The sequence below is a fragment of the Plecotus auritus genome (assembly GCF_963455305.1).
Source record: "Plecotus auritus genome assembly, chromosome: 1".
NCBI lineage: Eukaryota > Metazoa > Chordata > Mammalia > Chiroptera > Vespertilionidae > Plecotus > Plecotus auritus.
The window spans coordinates 188,252,012-188,271,944 of record NC_137770.1 but is presented as its reverse complement, the minus strand read 5'-3'; the positions used below and the strand labels follow the sequence as shown (position 1 = coordinate 188,271,944).

Below are 19,933 nucleotides of genomic sequence, written 5' to 3'. Positions count from 1 at the left end.
GAATGGTGTCAAAATGCAAAATCAACCTCCATGGTACAGTATATACATGGGTTTTATGCATTTTAAATGTAACTTTTCCAAGTGTGTTTATGGGGAAATTGCCATCACCATTACATATTGCTTCTACAATGTAGCAAAGCTGTCACTCTGATAGAGAAAGCACTCATGGTTAAATGTGTATGTCAGTGCAAGTGGGTGGGTGTTAGTAGGCTGTCAGCTAAGTTGATACAGCCTCTATTAAACTGGATTTTATCTAATACAATAAAATTAAGATAGGATTTCACTAACTCTCTTCCCTTTACTTAAGAGGATTCCATGTGGAACTGAAATCTTTGCATGGCTACAAACCCCAAGACTGTTCAGGAACTATTCCCACTCTGAGAGTGGCATCTTCAATTCTTCCCTGACCCTGGAAAACCCCTGATCTACCCCACGACAGACTCCCATACTAGTGACGGAAAGCTTAAATGGAGCTGGAGAATAACCTAATTTAAGGACATTTGCCCCTGATATTTTAAGGTGAAACTCTGATGAACTCTTTCCGTAGAAACATCGTTAGACATGGCTATTGGTGTAACATGCCATGAGAATAGTATTTCACATATTATGGATCACTCCACACACACACACAAGTACCAAGTATTCTAGAATATTCATAGGAAAATGGTCTCAATTTTACAAATGACATTTTAGTTCAAAAGCTACATAGAAGTTGGAAACACCTGTAGAATCATTGGCATAAAAACAATCTTTTAAATGTATTCAATGTTTGCTTTGTTTTTAATTATAAAGAAAAGAAACAGATCCCATAACCACACTAACAATTCAATTCACTTAGCTGATACTCCTGTGTCAGTGATATTAGGAGGCCTCCTACCCGCAATGTGCCGTATGCTAAGCGTTCACAGCCTTTGAGGTGATGAGATGGACTTCTAGTGACAGATCATAGCAGATAGGTTAAGACCAAATATGGAACTCAAGATTATTTACAGGTGGGTAAACTAAGTCTTCTATCCCTTAAATAAAAGGAACAAATTTTCAACAAAAGCAGAAATTTGGTCATAATTACTCAAAACTATAATTGGGGAGAAATAAAAACAAATTAAATACTTCATCATCTAGTATGAGCAAAAAAAAAAATATGCACTTTTATTTTTAATATTTGTTAACTTTACCACTTCATTAATTCCAGAGGCAATCACCAAAATGAAGACTGCTTTAATTTTGCTCAGCATTTTGGGAATGGCCTGTGCTTTCTCAGTAAGTTCTCTATTAAAAACCTATATATTTCCATTTTTATCTTTTTTTTATGTCAAAGAGAGGATATGTAATAATTAAATATTTTTTAAACAGATGAAAAATTTTCACCGAAGAGCCAAATTAGAGGATTCTGAAGAAAATGGGGTAATTAATTTTAGCATACTTCCTTGGCCTGACTACACTTACTCTGGATGTATTTGCAATTAAACATAAATATAATAACATTTGTTTTGTTTATGCAGGTTTTCAAGTACCTACCACGGTATTATCTTTACAAGCATGCCTACTTTTATCCTCCTCTAAAACGATTTCCAGTTCAGGTAAGTATAAAAATTAATTTTTATTTTTACCCATTTCAGTTGAAAGAGAATCAAATTTAACTATGAAACACTGAATTAAACTCTCACTGAAACTCAGCCAGAAAGATCACTTACTACAAAAAGTTTGTTTTTAACATAATAAAATAAAATTTATCCTTAGTTCTCTTTTAAAGCAGATATACCTAACAGAGTAAAACCATTTGGGTCCAGTCTAGAATATAGTAAAAGCAAATACCTTGACATATTGAATTCAGGTATTTTGGCTAACTCACTGACAAAAGTGGACAATTTCATCAGTTGTTGATAAGTCAATGAAAAGGCCATTAATCATTATGTTATAGTTAATTCAATACCGTCATACAGTTGTTTTACATCCAATAATTTTAGAATCCTTTAATCGGTAGAAAAAAATGACTTTATAAACAGTAGAGACGATTTAAAAACAAATTTTTGATAATCAATGGTGAGTGCTGAGGATTTTTTTAACCTTTGACCTGTGTAGGTCACTGGAGCAATAAATATGTCCCACATTGGAGCATAATTATTGTAATGACTCAAGAACAGCAGAGGAAAGACAGAAATTCATGAAGTAAACCAACATGCTTATGAGAAAAACAAAACATTCTTGAAAACAAAAAGAAAAATAGCCAAACTAAAAATAAAAGTTTCTATTTTTATTGGATTACCTGTGAAGAGGGCCTTTGAAAACTGGAGGGTGTGGTATTGATTTTAAATACACAGACCAGAATTGCACTATTTTTATTCCTATACAGTTTGGGTTGAGGGTACCAATTATGCACCATTTGACTCAGGACTCCTGAGACACTAAAAGCAGTCAATATACTGAAAACAATGCCTCAGCACAGTGGCTTGGCACAGCATTCTACCATATGCTGGGCCAACCCATCTCTAACTCATACAATGATAGGAAGTGATCATTTTAAAGTATTTCTAGCACCATAATAATTATAGGGAATGTGTGTGGACAAAGAAATACGAACACAAATGATACAAGAGCTGTGGGTTTTCAGAATTGTCTTCCATTCTTTGGTTCACCTCAAGCCCATAAATAAAATTGTTCATTTGAAAGTTTGCTTTGTTTTCTTTCTTAAATAAAACGGAAATGATAATAAATTCAACTTTCTGAGTAGCTCCTCAACTTTCTAAAATATCAGGTACTTAAAGATATTCACACCTAGAAATTTATATATATGGTCCAATTAAAATATCTGTACTGAAAGGATATTAGAAGTTTTAGTTTTCATTGACAGACTCTAAGTATATCTTTAATATACAAAATTTCCACAAATTATCTGCAAATTGGTCCATCTCAACTAATTAAGAATATGTAAGTAAGATAGTTGTTTTTTAAAAAAGAATCCAATAAAATATATCTCCCAATTTAACACTCTTACATAGTATTTATGATATACTCTTCTATTTTGCAGTTTGACTTTCAAGACTTTTTTTTACATGTCTACTTGTATATTTTTCATAGCTCTTTATTATTTATTCTCTTAAGTCTATTAAGTATTTAGTGCCCAGATTTTCACTCCACAATGGATTCAGCTGTATTGACTTTGAAATTTGTGTTTTATTTAAACAAATCTGTTTATATATAATTTTTTCTAAAATACCAACTTGTATGAAATATACTATAGTGATTGCAAAGCTATTAGCAGTCTACCATATCTTATCTATTGGTGCACTATAGAAATCAAAATATAAATAAAGTCACATCTTAAGCATTTTTAATTGAGGAAATTCCTTTTTATGATTTTTATGATTCAATTGAATTTGATTAGTGTGTAAACACTTAGAGGGCAGGAACATTATCTTATATTTCTTACTAGGGGCCTGGTGCACGAAATTTGTGCACTCGGGGGGCAGTCCCTCAGCTTGGCCTGCACCCTCTCACAGTCCAGGAGCCCTCGGGGGATGTCCGACTGACAGCTTAGGCCCGCTCCCCACAGTTGGACATCCTTAACACTGCTGCAGAGGTGGGAGAGGCTCCTGCCACTGCTGCACTCGCCAGCTATGAGCCGGGCTTCTGGCTGAGCAGCACTCCCCCTGTAGGAGCGCACTGACCACCAGGGAGCAGCTCCTGCATTGAGCAAGATCAGGCCAAAACTGGCTCTCCGACATCCCCCGAGGGGTCCCTGATTGTGAGAGGGTGCAGGCCAGGCTGAGGGACCCCACTGGTGCACGATCAGGGCTGGGGAGGGATGTGGGAGGTTGGCCATCCAGGGAGGAACCGCAGGAGGGCTCCAGGGTGTGTCCGGCCGGTCTCACTCAGTCCTGATTGGCTGGACCCCAGCAGCAAGCTAACCTACTGGTCGGAGCATCTTCCCCCTGGTGGTCAGTGCACATCATAGTGACTGGTCAACCGGTAGACTGTCTGCCCTCTGGTGGTCAGTGCACAACATAGCGAGTGGTTGAGCGGCCTTAGCATATCATTAGCATATTATGTTTTGATTGGTTGAATGGACAACTGCACAACTGGACACTTAGCATATTAGGCTTTTGTTATATAGGACATTGAACTCATCTCAGCTATCACAGTGCTCAATACAGGGAAACTGTCCATATTTCCAACCTCATCTCTTGTTATGACCCTCATTCTCAGTACAATGCCTGGAATATATACTTGGGGATTGAATAGATGGAGTGATAGAAGTTAGAAGGAGTAATGGTTAAAAAAAGTATATATATATATATATATATATATATATATATATATATACACACACACACACACACACACACACACACACTTTTGGAAAATCCATAGGATTTAGTGACAAATTATAATAGGAATAAATGAAAAATAGGAAATGAAGGAAAAGCCCAGGATTCAAGGCATTACATTCAGTTTTACAATTGTTCTCACTGTAAATATTAATTGAAGAGGATGTGGTTGGGGTAGGAAGAAAGCTCAACATGAGAAAGTTTGGAAAATGATGAAATGCTCCCACTGAAGCAAACTATGCTGTCCTCTTTATATAATTTAACTAACAAATAAAAGTAGTTCAAATATAATATCTTCTTTATTTACTCTCTGGGCTGGGAAAGGAACAACTATTAAGGTCATGGCAGTGGAAGAGCAGGTCTAATTATTCTCTTTTCCACCCAAGGTTATTCTTGGCTCAAGGGGACAAGCATTCCCTTTCCTTAGGTGGAAGGTGTGGCCACCTGAGGAATAAGCCCAGCAGGATGGCCCTGAGTAGGACTGGATCAGACTGTCTCCTAAAATCTAATTTCTAACCTGGAGGTTCTTCTGCAGCTATATTTTCTAAGGCCCATGGAATTTAACTGAGTCAGAGTCAAAATTAACATTTGCAAAGTAGAAAATGACAGAATCCTGAGTTGGGTATCCATTTGTATACCTGCTGCCATTAAAAGTTGTGGCACAGAAAGAAGGAAACTCCAATTGGATTAAAACTGGGAGAAAGATAAAGAATCTCCTCAAATGTCTTAAAGGCTCTGAAAGCAAAAGTTTAGATTTGCATTTTCCTGTAAAAAGTAGCAAAGCTCATTAATTTATAATTATATTTGTATACCAGATTCCTTGGTTCAGTTTATTCTCATTTAATATTGAGCTCTATAGAGGGATGGTACTCTGAAATCTAGTAAATGAATTAATTTTTCTCTTACATAACTTTTAGTATACAGGGTGGCCAAAGTAGGTTTATAGCTGTAAGTATGCAAAGAGATTATTCTTATATTATTATTATTTATTTAGTGTTATGTTATTTTTTATATTACAACTATCAACCTACTTTTGCCCATCCCTATATACATATTACAATTTTAGGTATTAGTTTTCGATAGAAAGATATTAAAAATTATATGCAAATTTAATTTCAAGTCAAGTTATAATTTAAACTCACCAGGAAAATAAATTACTTAAGAGAATCATTTTATAATAAACCTAATCATCATTTTGTTCATATTTTATAAAGAAAATAAAACAATGTGATCTATGCCTAGCCCAAGATTTGCCTTGAACTGGTTGATGTTACAACCATTCTGGGCTTCAGATTCCTTCTTTGTAAAAAAGAGAAATTGGACCAGATAATCCTCTTGGTCTCTTAGAGCTAAGCAATTTTGTGATTCATTGCTCTAGTTTTTACATAAAAAGTGTTTTTAACAGATTGTGCTTTGAGGTTAAAAATGGAGTATCTAATATATATATATATCTTGATCATTGTAAAATACCTTTTCCTCTCTAACCTAATTTTATTTGTGCCCTAGTCTCCTCCTATCTTTTTCACATTAGCACGAGAACTGTTCTAAATAAATAAATATAAATCTACATATATAATCACATGTGTATGAATTCATGTGTACATTTTTTAGAACAGTGACTCATCTGAAGAAAATGGAGATGGTGATAGCTCAGAAGAGGAGGAAGAGGAAGAGGTAAGAAATTTCAGCAGTTATTTTCATAACAAACCAGTCAGCACAAAAACAAATAGGAAACTAGTTTACTGTAGTAGGGAACTCAGCAAACAGCCATGGCCAGCTTACCAACTGCCCAAAGTCTTCTATTTTAGACAAGTTAAATGTTACTTAAATTAGAATAAACTAAAATCACCTGTTTAAAACTATTGCAGTTTGGGGTTAAAGTGACCTGTACACAAAACCAAAAGTGTCCCCATTTTAAGTGGAAGAAGTCTGAATTCTGATAAAAAGGAAAGAATTATTTATATTTAAGTGGATAGAACATGATGGTAAAAGACAAGTGTATAATAGTTCTAAACTCAGTGAAATGCTTATTTTAATGACTAAACTTAATTTACTAAGTGAGTAGTAGATGAAAACTAATCTTATATCCTCTACACTACAGTGTTATTGTGATTCATCAGCCTTTCTTGACCCACCAAAGTAGCATTGTTCTTTTTAATAGGAATTTCATGTCTTTTTTGATTAATGACAAAATTCATGTTTTTACAGAAATGCAAATACTCAAGATGTAAAAATGTCTTCTGATATCGTACTAAAAATCACTGTAATGATGGCTAAAATTCACCTATATATCTTGGAAATTATGCTAACATACTTATAATTGACACTCTTACCCAAGGAAATGTACTAATTAGGTACATTTTCCTCAGTTGTCAATTATAGCAATCCACTGGTTTGGGAACCTTCTAAGTTCAGATATTCATAGGTGTGATTTATGAATGGACAATGACAGTAAAAAATAGATCATGAATTAATGTCTGTTAATCTTGCAAACAAAACAGTGTAGGAACTTTAAAAATGACAAATAATTAGTTTAATTTTTAAACTGTAAAATTAACATTTCCAGTACAATAATTTACCCTACTAGCTTAAAGGAAGGCCTTAACAAGAATTTCAAGCCAGTACCAAGAAAAATGCCACCTACTACACCCCACAAATTTCTGCCTGTATCCAACATAGTAATCTTACACAAGAACTAAGCTAGGATAATCCACTTAACTACAGCTGTTTGCTATACAGTGATTGTAAAATTGCCTTGCCAGCTAGATTTCTCAACTAGATTATGTACCTTTTGGCTCTTCACTTGTTGCAATGGTGGTTAGGGATGGAGGAAGAATAGGACTCCTTTACGACTCTGATGCAATCACACACACTCAAAATTTTGCCAACAACCTCTGAACATATATGATCCTCAAAGAAATTATCTTTAAACTCCCCATGACCCAGGAAACTTAGAGACCATAGGTTTCAATACTCTTTAGGGAGAAATACTCCTTTCTGTATCTCCTTGTCTGGAGTAGCACCGTTTCTTATACACATATGGTGCCCAGTAATTTTTGGTGGTTTGGTTTTGAACCTTCAGAGGAATAAATGCTTCAAAGATCATTCACTAAAACTTACCACTGAAAAATGGATGAAAAAAAAAAAAACTTGTAGTCTTCCATTCTAAAGAGATTCTACAAGCACTTTGCCCCCGTTTCTTCCCTACAAGTTCATTGGCCATTCAGATTAAACACAGTCTCCAGGAATTGTATTCACATGAGAAGGTGTGTAGGTACATTTTCTATTTGGTAAACATATATTTTTCCACTTCTAAACTATCCAGTCTCAATAACTATAAAACCTCTGTTAAAATACAATACACTTAACACAATTATTATGAGTATGTAGATCATTGAAATTTCAGAAACTGAACACACAAGTGTAACCAGCACTCATATCAAAAAGCAGCACATGCTTTGAGCTCCATTCCATTCATTAACCAACCCCCACCAAGGGCAACTGCTATTTTGACTCCTAACAAATTGTTTTTACCTTTCTGTGTATTGTATGCATATATGGAATCACACAACAAATACTCTTGTGTGTGGCCTGTTCTACTTTCAACTTCAGAGACTGATTTATATTGTTCTATAGTTGTAAATTATTCATTCTCATTGTTAGTATTTCATTATGTTAATGTACCACAATGTATTATTCTTCTGTTTATGGGCATTTGGGTAGCTTCAATGAACATTCTAGTATTCCCTCTGGTGAACATATGCATTCATTTCTGGTTGCCAATTTACCTGGAAGTGAAATTTCTAAATGAAAAGACTATGCATCTGTTCAACCTGAGTAGATTCAACTAAATAGGTGTACCAATGTGAACTCGCACTGTCAGTAGGAGAGTTCTCACCAACACTTTTTCTTTCAATCATTTTAGCATTCTAGTGGGTTAATAATACTTTTTAAAGCACAAGTTACTACTAATTTTTCTATCCAATTAGATATTTGAAGGCTAATGCCCATCAATAACAGACTGGTCTAATTTCCTTTTTAACTTATCATAGCAGGACATCCTCAAATAAAATATCTAGGAAAAGAAAGGGTGCTGTAGGAGAAAATGTAAATGTCCATAAATTGAGAGTTTGGGCCTATACTCATGACCCTGCCACTAATTAACTGCTGTCTATTGACCTCATGTGAGTCATTTATTCCATTGGGCCTCAGATTTTTCAACTGTGAAATGAGGGTACAGGACCCAACTTGTATATCTTCTTACTCTAAGGATCATTCCTCCTCCACACCTGAAAGATTTCGTTTGTTGGACTAAAACATAAACATGAAAAAATAAACAAACATTATGGTGTTTGAGGGCTATTTAACACAATTAGCTTGGAGACTGTTTTGGGGTTGACTCTAGTATTCCCAAGAGTTCACTGAAACTGTGGAATTTATAAATTTTCTGAAGCAAACATATTTATTTTTATATTTAAATATGTTTTTATTGATTTTAGAGAGAGGAAGGGAGACAGAGAGAGAGATAAAAAATTCAATGATGAGAGAATCATTGATGGGTTACCTCCTACATGCCCCCTACTGGGGATTGAGCCCACAACCTGAGCATGTGCCCTGACTGGGAATTGAACTAAGATCTCTTGGTTCCTGGGTCATTGCTCAACCACTGAGCCACACCTGCTGAGCAAATATATTCTTTTTTTAATAATAAGGCAGACTAAATCTGAATTTTGTTTGTGTGTTTTTCAAGTCTTAAAATATGGGATCCCTAGTTAAAGTAATCCTAATATCACAGTATCTTTAAAAATACATTAAAATAAATTCAATTTATTTACTTAAAGTAACTAAATTCTATAGAAATTAATTCCTGATTTTTAATATTAGCTATGAAATACTTTGTGAAATTAACTCGATTAACAAACAGTTGCCTAACAACATGGAGTAAAGGAAAAAGACTAAAATGTTAAGAGATTATAATAAGCATTCATTTGAGAAGAGGTAATTTTTTTAAAAAAACATATTCATGCATAGCATAATATATTACTAAGGGTTTCTTGGAGTGTCTAGTTTCCTCATTGCACAGAAAAACTGATTGCATGTCAAATTCCTGACATCTTTTGAATATTGCATATGGCACAGAACTGGCTTACATATTGGCAGATAGATTTTGAATTTAATATATCCTTTTTATTTTAATAAGCTTGAAAACTAATGAGATGTATTCACTTCTTTTGGTAATAAATAAGACATGCTATCAATTTGTTTGAAATGAATTGGTTTATATAAAAAAAATCCCCTTTGAAAAATATATGCTAGTTGTCATGTGGACAACTCAGATAAATTCTAACAATCATCAAAAACTTCAAAGGCTCAGCTTTTTGAGTTAGAAAGATATAGTTTCATCTCTTACCATGAGAAATTAAGCAAGTTTTTTAGCTTTTCTGAGCTCAATTTCTTTTTCTAAAGGTAGAGTAATACTCCTACCTTACAGTGCTGCTATAAAGAACAAAAGAGAAATAGGTATAAAGTTCTCAGCTAATTTGTCTGCAAGTATAAGAGTTAATTTATTACCATGTTGTAGTAGTTGCTAATAAGAATTTTTGAACTTTAATTATTTAAACCAAACATTTTTAATCAACTTAAATTTAATCAACTGAAATTATATTACTTCAATTAATGAAAAAGACTTTAATTGTGAGACTTAAAGAGCCTAAATCCTGTATGTTGTGATACCACATAGAAAGATATGCTGAAATTTTTATACAAATATTTTTGAATTAATTAAATAGAATGTAAAAATATCTAAAAGACACTATAGTGAGGTACATAGTATGTGGTAACTTTGAGTTGAGTTATAAAAAGTGCAAATGGCATAAGAGGAAGCAGAATTATTAACATTGGGTGATGAGCTGGCTGAGGGATGCAAAGTTTTTTTCCCAACAATGGTTCATGACTCCAACAAATTTTGAGTTATCTTCTGGCTAAAATAACTTTTTTTTGCTCTGGACATTTCTACCAGGAGAATTCAAATGAAGAAGCAAACAATGAAGAGTCTAATGAAGATGAAGAATCCGAGGCTGAGAACTCTACCCTTTCTGCTACGACACCTGGCTATGGAGAGGAGACCACGCCTGGAACGGGAAATGTAGGCCTAGCTGCGATCCAACTTCCCAAGAAGGTAATAATTTATCCCAATGTTAAATAGGACCTCATTCCTCCACTGAAGCCTAAGGTTATCCTGACACTATACACAGAGAATTCTGTATTGTCTTTTTAACTCACCGAGAATGCAAGAGCAGATACAATTTTCTGGTTTACAAATAAGGAAAGATCTTTTTCCATTCAAGTTCTCTTCCCATGTTATTACAGCGACTTTTACTTTATAACAGAAGGTTAAGGACAAGTATCTTAGCAATGGATTAAAGGTCTTGAGAGATGCCATTACATTTCAGGGAACAGGATTCAAGACAGAAAGTGAGTAGCAAAGCTATACAAAGCATCTCCCACAGAGAAAGTTCATTTATCAAGTACATTTTTTCTCCTTCAAAACCTAGAGACAAAGATCCTAATTCTGAATTTTTAAAGTCCCCACCAATCTTTTTGTAAGTTAAATTGGCTTCAATTCAGAATTACACCTAGAATAAGGCTGTCAGTACAGTTTGTGTTGAATAAAGTGATGGCCTTTTTTACATTTTTTCATGCCTAGATTTGGATTTTTTCAAATTTTCTCTTCCAGGCTGGAGATGTAGGAAAGAAGGCTACAAAAAAGGCAGAAAGTGAAGAAGAAGAAGAAGAAGAAGAGGAAGAGGAAGAGGAAGAAAATGAAAATGAAGAAAACGAAGCAGAAGTGGATGAAAATGGGCAAGCCATAAATGGCACTAGCACCAACAGCACAGACGTAGAAAATGGCAATGGCAGCAGCGGAGGAGACAATGGAGAAGAAGAAGGGGAAGAAGAAAATGCAGAAGGAACCACAGTGGCTGGAGAGCAGGACAATGGCGGGTTTGAACCCACCACTCCACCACAGGAGGTCTATGGGACCACCCCCCCACCACCGGGGGAAACCACTACCACTGAATATGAGGGGGAGTATGAACAAACAGGCACCAATGAATATGACAATGGATATGAAGTCTATGAAAATGAGAATGCGGAACCTCGAGGGGACAATTACCGAGCCTATGAGGATGAGTACAGCTACTATAAAGGGCGTGGCTATGATAGCTATGATGGTCAAAATTACTACTACCACCAGTGAAGGCCCAACCCGGGATGAATTCATCCATTTTGGTGTTTCATATGGCTACAGTTTTCAATGTTCAACTCAGGAAGGTGCAATGTAACACATGTGCATATAATAATGTGGAATGGTGCTACTGTTCCAAAGTGATTTTCTGTAATTGCTTCTGCAAGTAATGGGCTTCATGCTGCTTTCCCCTGGTATGCTATTGAGTGGTCATTGTAAATCAGGGTCATTTGTCAAGTGGTAAACCAAACCATGAGATTGAGTTCAATTGAATGTTTTGAAGTTGTAGTTCTATAAGTTCTATAAGTAGTATTTTTATCGTGTTTGCTCTATTACTGCTAAAACATACTTTTTGTGCAAGAAGTGCTTCTAAGAAAAAACTCATTGACATTAGTGACACTGTATACAATAAATGTGTAATTCTTTAATCATACTACCTATCCAACACTGTATAGTTTAATTATCATCCTCATGTATTTTTATGTGACCTGTATGTATATTCTATTATGGGTTTTATCACAAATAAAAATGCAATCCTTCAAATGTATTATATGAAGAAAAGTGAGAGATTCGGAATGAAAAAAAAATGTGAGGCAAGTAGGGGGACAATTCCGCTAAAAGGATAAAAGCTTATTTCCACTATAATTTAGAATTCAGAAAAACTATAAACATTTTCTTATAGATAAATCAACTTATCTAAGATTTTGACATGCTTATGGGCAGGGTCAACCATATACATCAGGGGGAATAAATGACTTTATTAGGGTTACCAGATTTAACAAATAAAAAATATGATGCCTTTTAAAAATTGAATTGCAGGTAAACAATGAATACTTTTTAGTATAAGTATGTTCCATGGAATATTTGGCCTTGGTGAACTATTTGGACCATACTTATACTAAATGATGCATTGTTGCCTGAAATTCAAATTTAATAGAATGTTCTGTGTTATATCTGGCAACCCTACTCCTATTTAATTTGCTTTAAGGTGTGGTAGGGAGTAGGGTAGGGTATAAAATCTTACACACACACACTACACACACACACACACACACACACAGAGTTGATATGCTATTTAACCCTTAACTGCTATTTATGCTTTAATCTAACTCTAAAAACAAATTTCTAGTAGGTAGTGGTAAGAAGCAAGAAGACAAAAATTTATTCATCTTTTTATTTAGTCATGTATAAGGTGCTTTGAGCATCTACTATGGAGCAGGACAATGTTTAGACTTTGAGTATATGAAAACAAAGAATCCTGTGCTCAAAGTGACTTCAGTCTGATAACTAACAGTTGTAAGGAATTACATGCATCAATTCATTGTCTTCTCACTTTTTATTTTGAAAAATACAAAGCTTTCAGAAAGTTTGGAAGACTAGTACATGATCACTCTTATTATACCTTTCACCTAGATCTACCAAGGGTTAACACTTTGCAATATTTATGTTATCTCTTTCTGTCTATTTCTGTGTGTCTGTCTTCATATACATATGTGTATATACTTCTTTTCCAAATGATTAGAGTGATTGTAGATATCATGACATTATGACTCTTCATCCTAAATACTTTAAAATTTGGTGTAAGAATAAGGGATTCATATACATAATCACAATACTGTTCTCTTTCCCAAGAAATTTAACATAGATGTAATATTTTCTAATATACAATCTATATTCAAATTTTCCCAATCCTATCTAATAAAAGAGTAACATGTAAATTAATCATCACTCCGCTACACCCACAAGCCACGCCCACCAGCCAATCAGGAACAAGTATGCAAATTAACCCAACCAAGATGGCTGCGGCCTCGGAGAGAGCAGGAGGGAGGCTTGGGTTTCCCCAGCGATGGAGGAAGCCAAGCTTTCGGCACACCCTGGCTGGCCCAGGCCTCCATTCAAGGCTACGAAGTTTCAATTATAGAAGATAAATAAATCCCAACAAAAATGGTGGCAGCCACAGTGCTGGAGAGAGCAGGAGGCTAGGGTTGCCCCCGGTGATGGAGGAAGCCAAGCTTCTGCAGCCCTGGCCTGCTTTGGTCTCCACTTAAGGCTACAAAGTTTCAATTATAGAAGATAAATAAATCCCAACAGAAATGGCTGCCACCACGGAGCAAGCAGGAGGCTTGACTCTACTACAGGCTACAATGTTTCAATTGTAGAAGATAAATAAATACCAGATACCAGGGCCTCCGCTTGGGTCACCGGGGGGGTGGCCGGCCTGCAAACCACCACAGACTTCTCGCCCAGGCCGTCCCATACCCCAAGGGAACCCCCATCCTGATCCGGACACCCTTCAGGGCAAACCAGCTGGCCCCCACCTGTGCACCAGGCCTCTATCCTATCTAATAAAAGAGTAATATGCAGATTGACCATCATTCCAACACACAAGATGGCTGCCCCCATGTGGTCAAAGATCTTGCCCCCATGTGGACACAAGATAGCCACCACAAGATGGCCAGCAGGGGAGGGCAGTTGGGAGGGACCAGGCCTGCAAGGGAGGATAGTTGGGGGCGATCAAGCCTGCAGGGGAGGGCAGTTAGGGGTGACCAGGCCTGCAGAGGAGGGAAGTTGGGGGCAAACAGCCTGGCAGGGGAGCATTTAGGCATCCATCAGGCTGGCAGGGAAGTGGTTAGGGGGTGATCAGGCTGGCAGGCAGAAGCAGTTAGGGGCAATCAGGAAGGCAGGCAGGCAAGCAGTTGGAAGCCAGCAGTCCGTGGATTGTGAGAGGGATGTCCTACTGCCTGTTTAGGCCCAATTGGGCCTAAACGGGCAGTTGGACATCCCTCAAGGGTCCCAGATTGGAGAGGGTGCAGGCTGGGCTGAGGGACTCCCCCCCCCCCCCCCCCCGTGCACGAATTTCGTGCACCCGGCCTCCAGTTATTACAATAATTTCCTTTATTGCTAATTTATTTAATTCTTGCAAAACTCTATCAGGCACAAAGAAGTTATCTGTGAAGTTTATTTATTTATTAATACCCCAAAGTTATTCATTTTTATATAGCAAAATAGGTTCATCTTTTCCTTCATGGTTTCTTCCTTTGCTTTTGACTCATGTAATGTAGGTAACCATTATCCTACTTCGGGGATTTGAGCTAGCTCACTCCCATCCCTGAGTGCAGAATGATAACTATTCTCCAACATTGCTCCAAGCAGCTAAGCGTCTCCTTTAGACTAGTGGGGTTTGTTAAAAGAACCGTGGCAAAGTATTTCTTAGAGTAGGCAATGCCAGCCAGCAGAGGGAAGATTCATGGCCTACCCCCAGACACCAGCATAAGTAGGCAGTCAGATGTTGGAGTCTGTAGACAGCCAACTACCCAAGGGCCTAGATGGAAGCAACATAAAGTTCTTAGATGAAGACAAAGGGGTGAGCTGGTGAGAGCTATGATTTAACAGTTCCTGGGCACCCCAACAATGCCTCTTCCAGTAGTTCTTTCAATCCTACCTGCAAAATCTTCTGTATGGAAGCCCCCTTCTTGAAATATTTATCCTACTTAGGATCACAGAGTCTTAGCCTTTTCTGTCATCCTAGCTAGCTAGGCTTGCTGGCCTCTTGCTCCAAATTCTCTTTGACTTTCCCTACTAAAGCTCTATTTTCTGTATTCCCCCACTGATGGCCTATTTGGAAGAAATGTGATGAGAATTCAAAATATTCGAAAGGAAAGAGAACATTTTTATTCTTCCAAGATAATCCTTCCTCTGAAAGTGAATCAAATGACTCTTCTTAATGGAGGAAAGATTAAGAATGAAGTAAGCTATGCTCATAGCATCTCTTCAGGCTGCTTATCCTTTCTTGCTCCAGAAGGAATCACAAAGCACTTTGCCAAGACTTGGGTAGGAGCGCCCTCAGTCCTTGTCCATGTGTCTATCTGGGAACAGGTCAGGAAGTGCAGCAGAGCTCCTCCCCTACATGCCTCTTCCAGATTCCAAAATTTGGGAGGCTTATGAGTGTCATGGGCCATTCTAAAGGAGGCTGGCCACACAGGGGAGTTGACATGAGAGAAAAAAAAAAAAGGTCTTAGGGCATAAAGAGGATTACTTCTCTGAGTTGAGCCATGGCAGACATGCAGGCCCTTGCCAGGCAATCGTGTGCTGAGAGGCTTCTCAGCACAGGCCTCGCGGTGGGGTGGATGTCTGTGGGTATTAGCATGGCCACAGGGCAGCTGCTCCTCAGAGATGACTCTGTCCCTCTCCCTGTGGTCACCCTAGGTCCTGTTTCCTCATTTTAAGTCCCTCTTTTTCCTTCAACATGAAGCCTCAATCAATATCCTCCCCAGATGGTAACCTGGGGGTGTGTGCATATTTACTCTATGGGAAACAATGAATAACCCCCCTCCACCCTTTCAATTTATTATGTGACATAAATTCTATATCCTGCTTCTTTCATGGCTAACTCTGTGAATGTCCTACCAACCTTTCTTCTCTTTACAAAATTTTCGCCTTGAAAAGCTAAAGCTTTGTCTTTCAAAATGATTGCGTCTATTGAGAGCTCCAAGGGCCTATTTCAGAACCAAAACACCAAATGTTGACTTTCTTTCCATTTGGATTTCTCTAAACAAAACAAAATAAAACACAATCCATCTCTAGGCAAAGTGAATCATTCTGAATGATGAGAAATCATTAAAGTGAGAGAAAAGCAGAAAAATAAATACTCTTTTAAAAGGATAATCCAATATCAAGAAATATTTGTCTCACTTAGAAAAAGAATCAATTTTAATTAAAAGGAAACAATGAAGCAATCACTTGGATGTTTTGTTTCACCAAATGCAAATATTTGTAAATATTTTCTGCCCTTAGATTTTGGAAATACTTAGTGGGTTAAAATCGCATTAACTTGATTTGTTGGTCTAAGACTAAAAGTTCCCATGCAATTACATTCCATTATATTCTGTTCTTTCTCAGGATATTGCCCCCTTGAATTTCACAACACCCAGGGTCCAAGAAAATATGACCTCCATCAATGTGTACACAACTTGTCTTACAATACAAATTGAACCTTCACTATTTTAGTCAGAGATAATCAAACTTTCTCTGTACAGCAAAAGGCAGCAAACTTTTTCTGTAAAGGATCAGATAGTAAATTTTTTGGTTTTGCAGGCCATATGGTTTCTGTCACAACTACTCAAATCTGTCATTGCAACAAAAGCAGCCATAGACAGTATGCAAACAAATTGGCTGGGCTGTGTTCCAATAAAACTTTATTTGCAAAAACAAATGATGAGTCAGATTTGGCCCACAGGCTATAGTTTGCTGAATTCTGATTTAGATGATTGACTAAAGTCATTACTATGAAGAACTGATTAATTTAAAATTTTAGCTATTTAATCACTTCCTATCTAATAAAAGAGTAATATGCAAATTAACCATCACTCCACTACACCCACAAGCCATGCCCACCAGCCACGCCCCCCAGCCAATCAGAAGCGAATATGCAAATAAACCCAACCAAGATGGCTAAGCCACAGAGAGCAGGAGGGAGGCTTGGGTTTCCCTGGCAATGGAGGAAGCTAAGCTTTCCGCCTGCCCTTCCTGGACTAGGCCTCCACTCAAGGGTACAAAGTTTCAATGATAGAAGATACATAAATCCAAACAGAAATGGTGGCAGCCATGGAGCTGGAAAGAGCAGGAGGCTAGGGTTACCCCCAGCGATGGAGGAAGCCAAGCTTTCTGAACACCCTGGCCAGCCCAGGCCTCTGCTTAAGGCTACAAAGTTTCAATTATAAGATACATAAATCCCCCCAAAAAAGGCTGCCACCATGGAGCAAGCAGAAGGCTTGGCTCTGCTCCAGGCTACAAAGTTTCAATTGTAGAAGATAAATAAACCCCAGATACCAGGGCCTCTACTTGGGTCACCAGGGGGCATGGCCGGCCTGCAAACCGCCACAGGCCCCTCTCCCAGGCCACCCCACGCCCCAAGGGAACCCCCACCCTGATCCGGGACACCCTTCAGGGCAAACCAGCTGGCCCCCACCTGTGCACCAGGCCTCTATCCTATCTAATAAAAGAGTAATATGCAGATTGACCATCACTCCAACACACAAGATGGCTGCCCCCATATGGTCAAAGATCCTTCCCCCATGTGGACACAAGATGGCCACCACAAGATGGCCAGCAGGGGAGGGCAGTTAGGGGGTACCAGGCCTGCAGGGGAGGGCAGTTAGAGGTGACCAGGCCTGCAGGGGAGGGCAGTTAGGGGAAAACAGGCTGGCAGGGGAGCAGTTAGGCATTAATCAGGCTGGCAGGGGAGTGGTTAGGGGGTGATAAGGCTGGCAGACAGAAGCGGTTAGGGGCAATCAGGAAGGCAGGCAGGTGAGCATTGGGAGCCAGCAGTCCTGGATTGTGAGAGGGATGTCCGACTGCCCATTTAGGCCCGATCCCGGTGGTGGGATTTGGCCTAAATGGGCAGTCGGACATCCCTTGAGGGGTCCCAGATTGGAGAGGGTGCAGGCTGGGCTGAGGGACACCCTCCCCCCCCCCCGCCCCCCAGTGCATGAATTTCGTGCACCGGGCCTCTAGTAGGATATAAACAAAGGATCAGTGAACTCATTACCTTTCTCTTCTTCCAACTTGAAACTTGATCCTTTGTTTTAAACTCTTTAAAAATTAGTAAAATTTCTGGTGTTTGATAATAGTAATCAGTGAGTTATCTCCTTTTTGCAAATACTTAATAAAATGCTCTCTATAGTTCCTTAGCCTAAATGCATCAAAGTATTATCTTTGATAAGTAATATTGAGGATAACTTTTTCACTATACTAATTATCTTTTGCACTTTTATGGAAAGATACTATCAGGTAAGTCTCAACCTTTAGCCAGCTGAGAGAAAGCTTGATCTTGATTCTAGCTGTGGGATAGTTATGTAAAGACTGCACAACATAAACCATTACTTATTCTGTGTAGAATGAGTTATCATCAAATCCAGTATCGTGATAGTAAATTCTGAGTCAACTTGACTGGGCCAAGGGGTGCCCAAATTAAACATTATTTCAGGATGTTTCTGTGAGAGCATTTCTGGATAAGATTAGCATTTGAATAGTGGACCACAGTAAAGTTGATTGCCCTCAACAATATGGGTAATCATCATTTAACCCACTGAGGCCTGAATAGAAAAAGGGCCTCAGAAAGGAAGAGGCCTCCTGAGAAAGGACAGAATATGACAAATATAATTTGCATAAAAACTTTTATTCTTAGCCCAACAAATCCAGTTAATGAGTTTTTAACCCACTGAGTATGTTAGGTCTTAAGCCATCATGTAGAAAGTCCAGCCTATTCTGCTGAAGAGAGATGTCACGTGAAGAAGCACCAAGGTACCATCTTGGATGTGCAGCCTGGTCAAGTCTTGAGATAACTTTTACACCTGCCCCTCTCTGACTGTCTGAAATGAGAGATTCTGAGTGAGGACCTTGCAGCTGAGCCAAGTCAACCCACAAATCCTTGAGAAATAACAATAAATTGGTATATACAGGTAAACATTCAGTTAGTTCCTCGATCACTCTAGCCACATTTTTAAAAATATGTTTTTATTGATTTCAGAGAGGAAGGGAGAGGGAGCGAGCGATAGAAACATCAATGATGAGAGAGAATAATTGATTGGCTGCCTCATGCACATCCCCCACTGGGGATCAAGCCTGCAACCTACGCTTGTGCCCTGACCAGAATCTAACCATGACCTCCTGGTTCATGGTTCGGCTCTCAACCACTGAGCTATGCCAGCCAGGCAAATTGGTGTTGTAAACCACTAAGTTTTGTGGTAGTTCATTACATAGCAATAGATAACTGGAACAGGAACTGACAAGCATAGAGAAAATCTTAGTTCATGAGAATTAAGAAAATCATGAGAGAAGAGCTAAAATAAAATAACAATGCAAATAAACATGAAGTTAAAAACTTAGAAGAGGGGGAGGGAATAATGGCGGCGGAATAGACAGACGTGTTCCGAGCCTTGTCCCGGAGCAGAAAGAAAGAACAGCTGAGGGTCGCACAAGGAGTGTTTGTTCGCTGGTTGGGAGACAGCTGAATTCCAGAAGGAGGTGGGGGACTGCTGAATGGGGTTCCCCTGACCTGGCAGCACCAACTGTGGCTGGGTCCCCTCCCAGAGCTGCGGGGTTGGACGCGGAGTCTGCGCCATCTTGATCCGGAAAGTGGAGCTTATCTGAAGCCTGAGAATCCACAACGGCGGCACCCCAGGAACAGCTGCGAGCCCCAGAACAACGCTCCCCAACTGGCGCAAGCACACGGGTTCAGAGGAGCTCTACACTCCACCACGGAAAGGTCAGATTTCGCCTGGGATAAGGTGAGGTCTCTGGTCCCGGCGGGAGAGAGGAACGCGCGTTTTGCGGGAGCTGGAGGACCAGGGAAGTCTGT

At 38.4% G+C, this 19,933-nt stretch overlaps 1 protein-coding gene across 1 annotated transcript; it reads left to right on the top strand.

Annotated features, from left to right (window-relative positions):
* Positions 1 to 1,206: 1,206 nt before the first annotated feature.
* IBSP (integrin binding sialoprotein) lies at positions 1,207 to 11,586 on the top strand (the record flags this gene model as incomplete). Its single annotated transcript, XM_080660302.1, has 6 exons — positions 1,207 to 1,260; positions 1,354 to 1,404; positions 1,503 to 1,580; positions 5,940 to 6,002; positions 10,348 to 10,506; positions 11,065 to 11,586. The coding sequence occupies 6 exons, from the start codon at positions 1,207 to 1,209 to the stop codon at positions 11,584 to 11,586; spliced, it is 927 nt and encodes a 308-aa protein (XP_080516428.1).
* Positions 11,587 to 19,933: the final 8,347 nt, after the last annotated feature.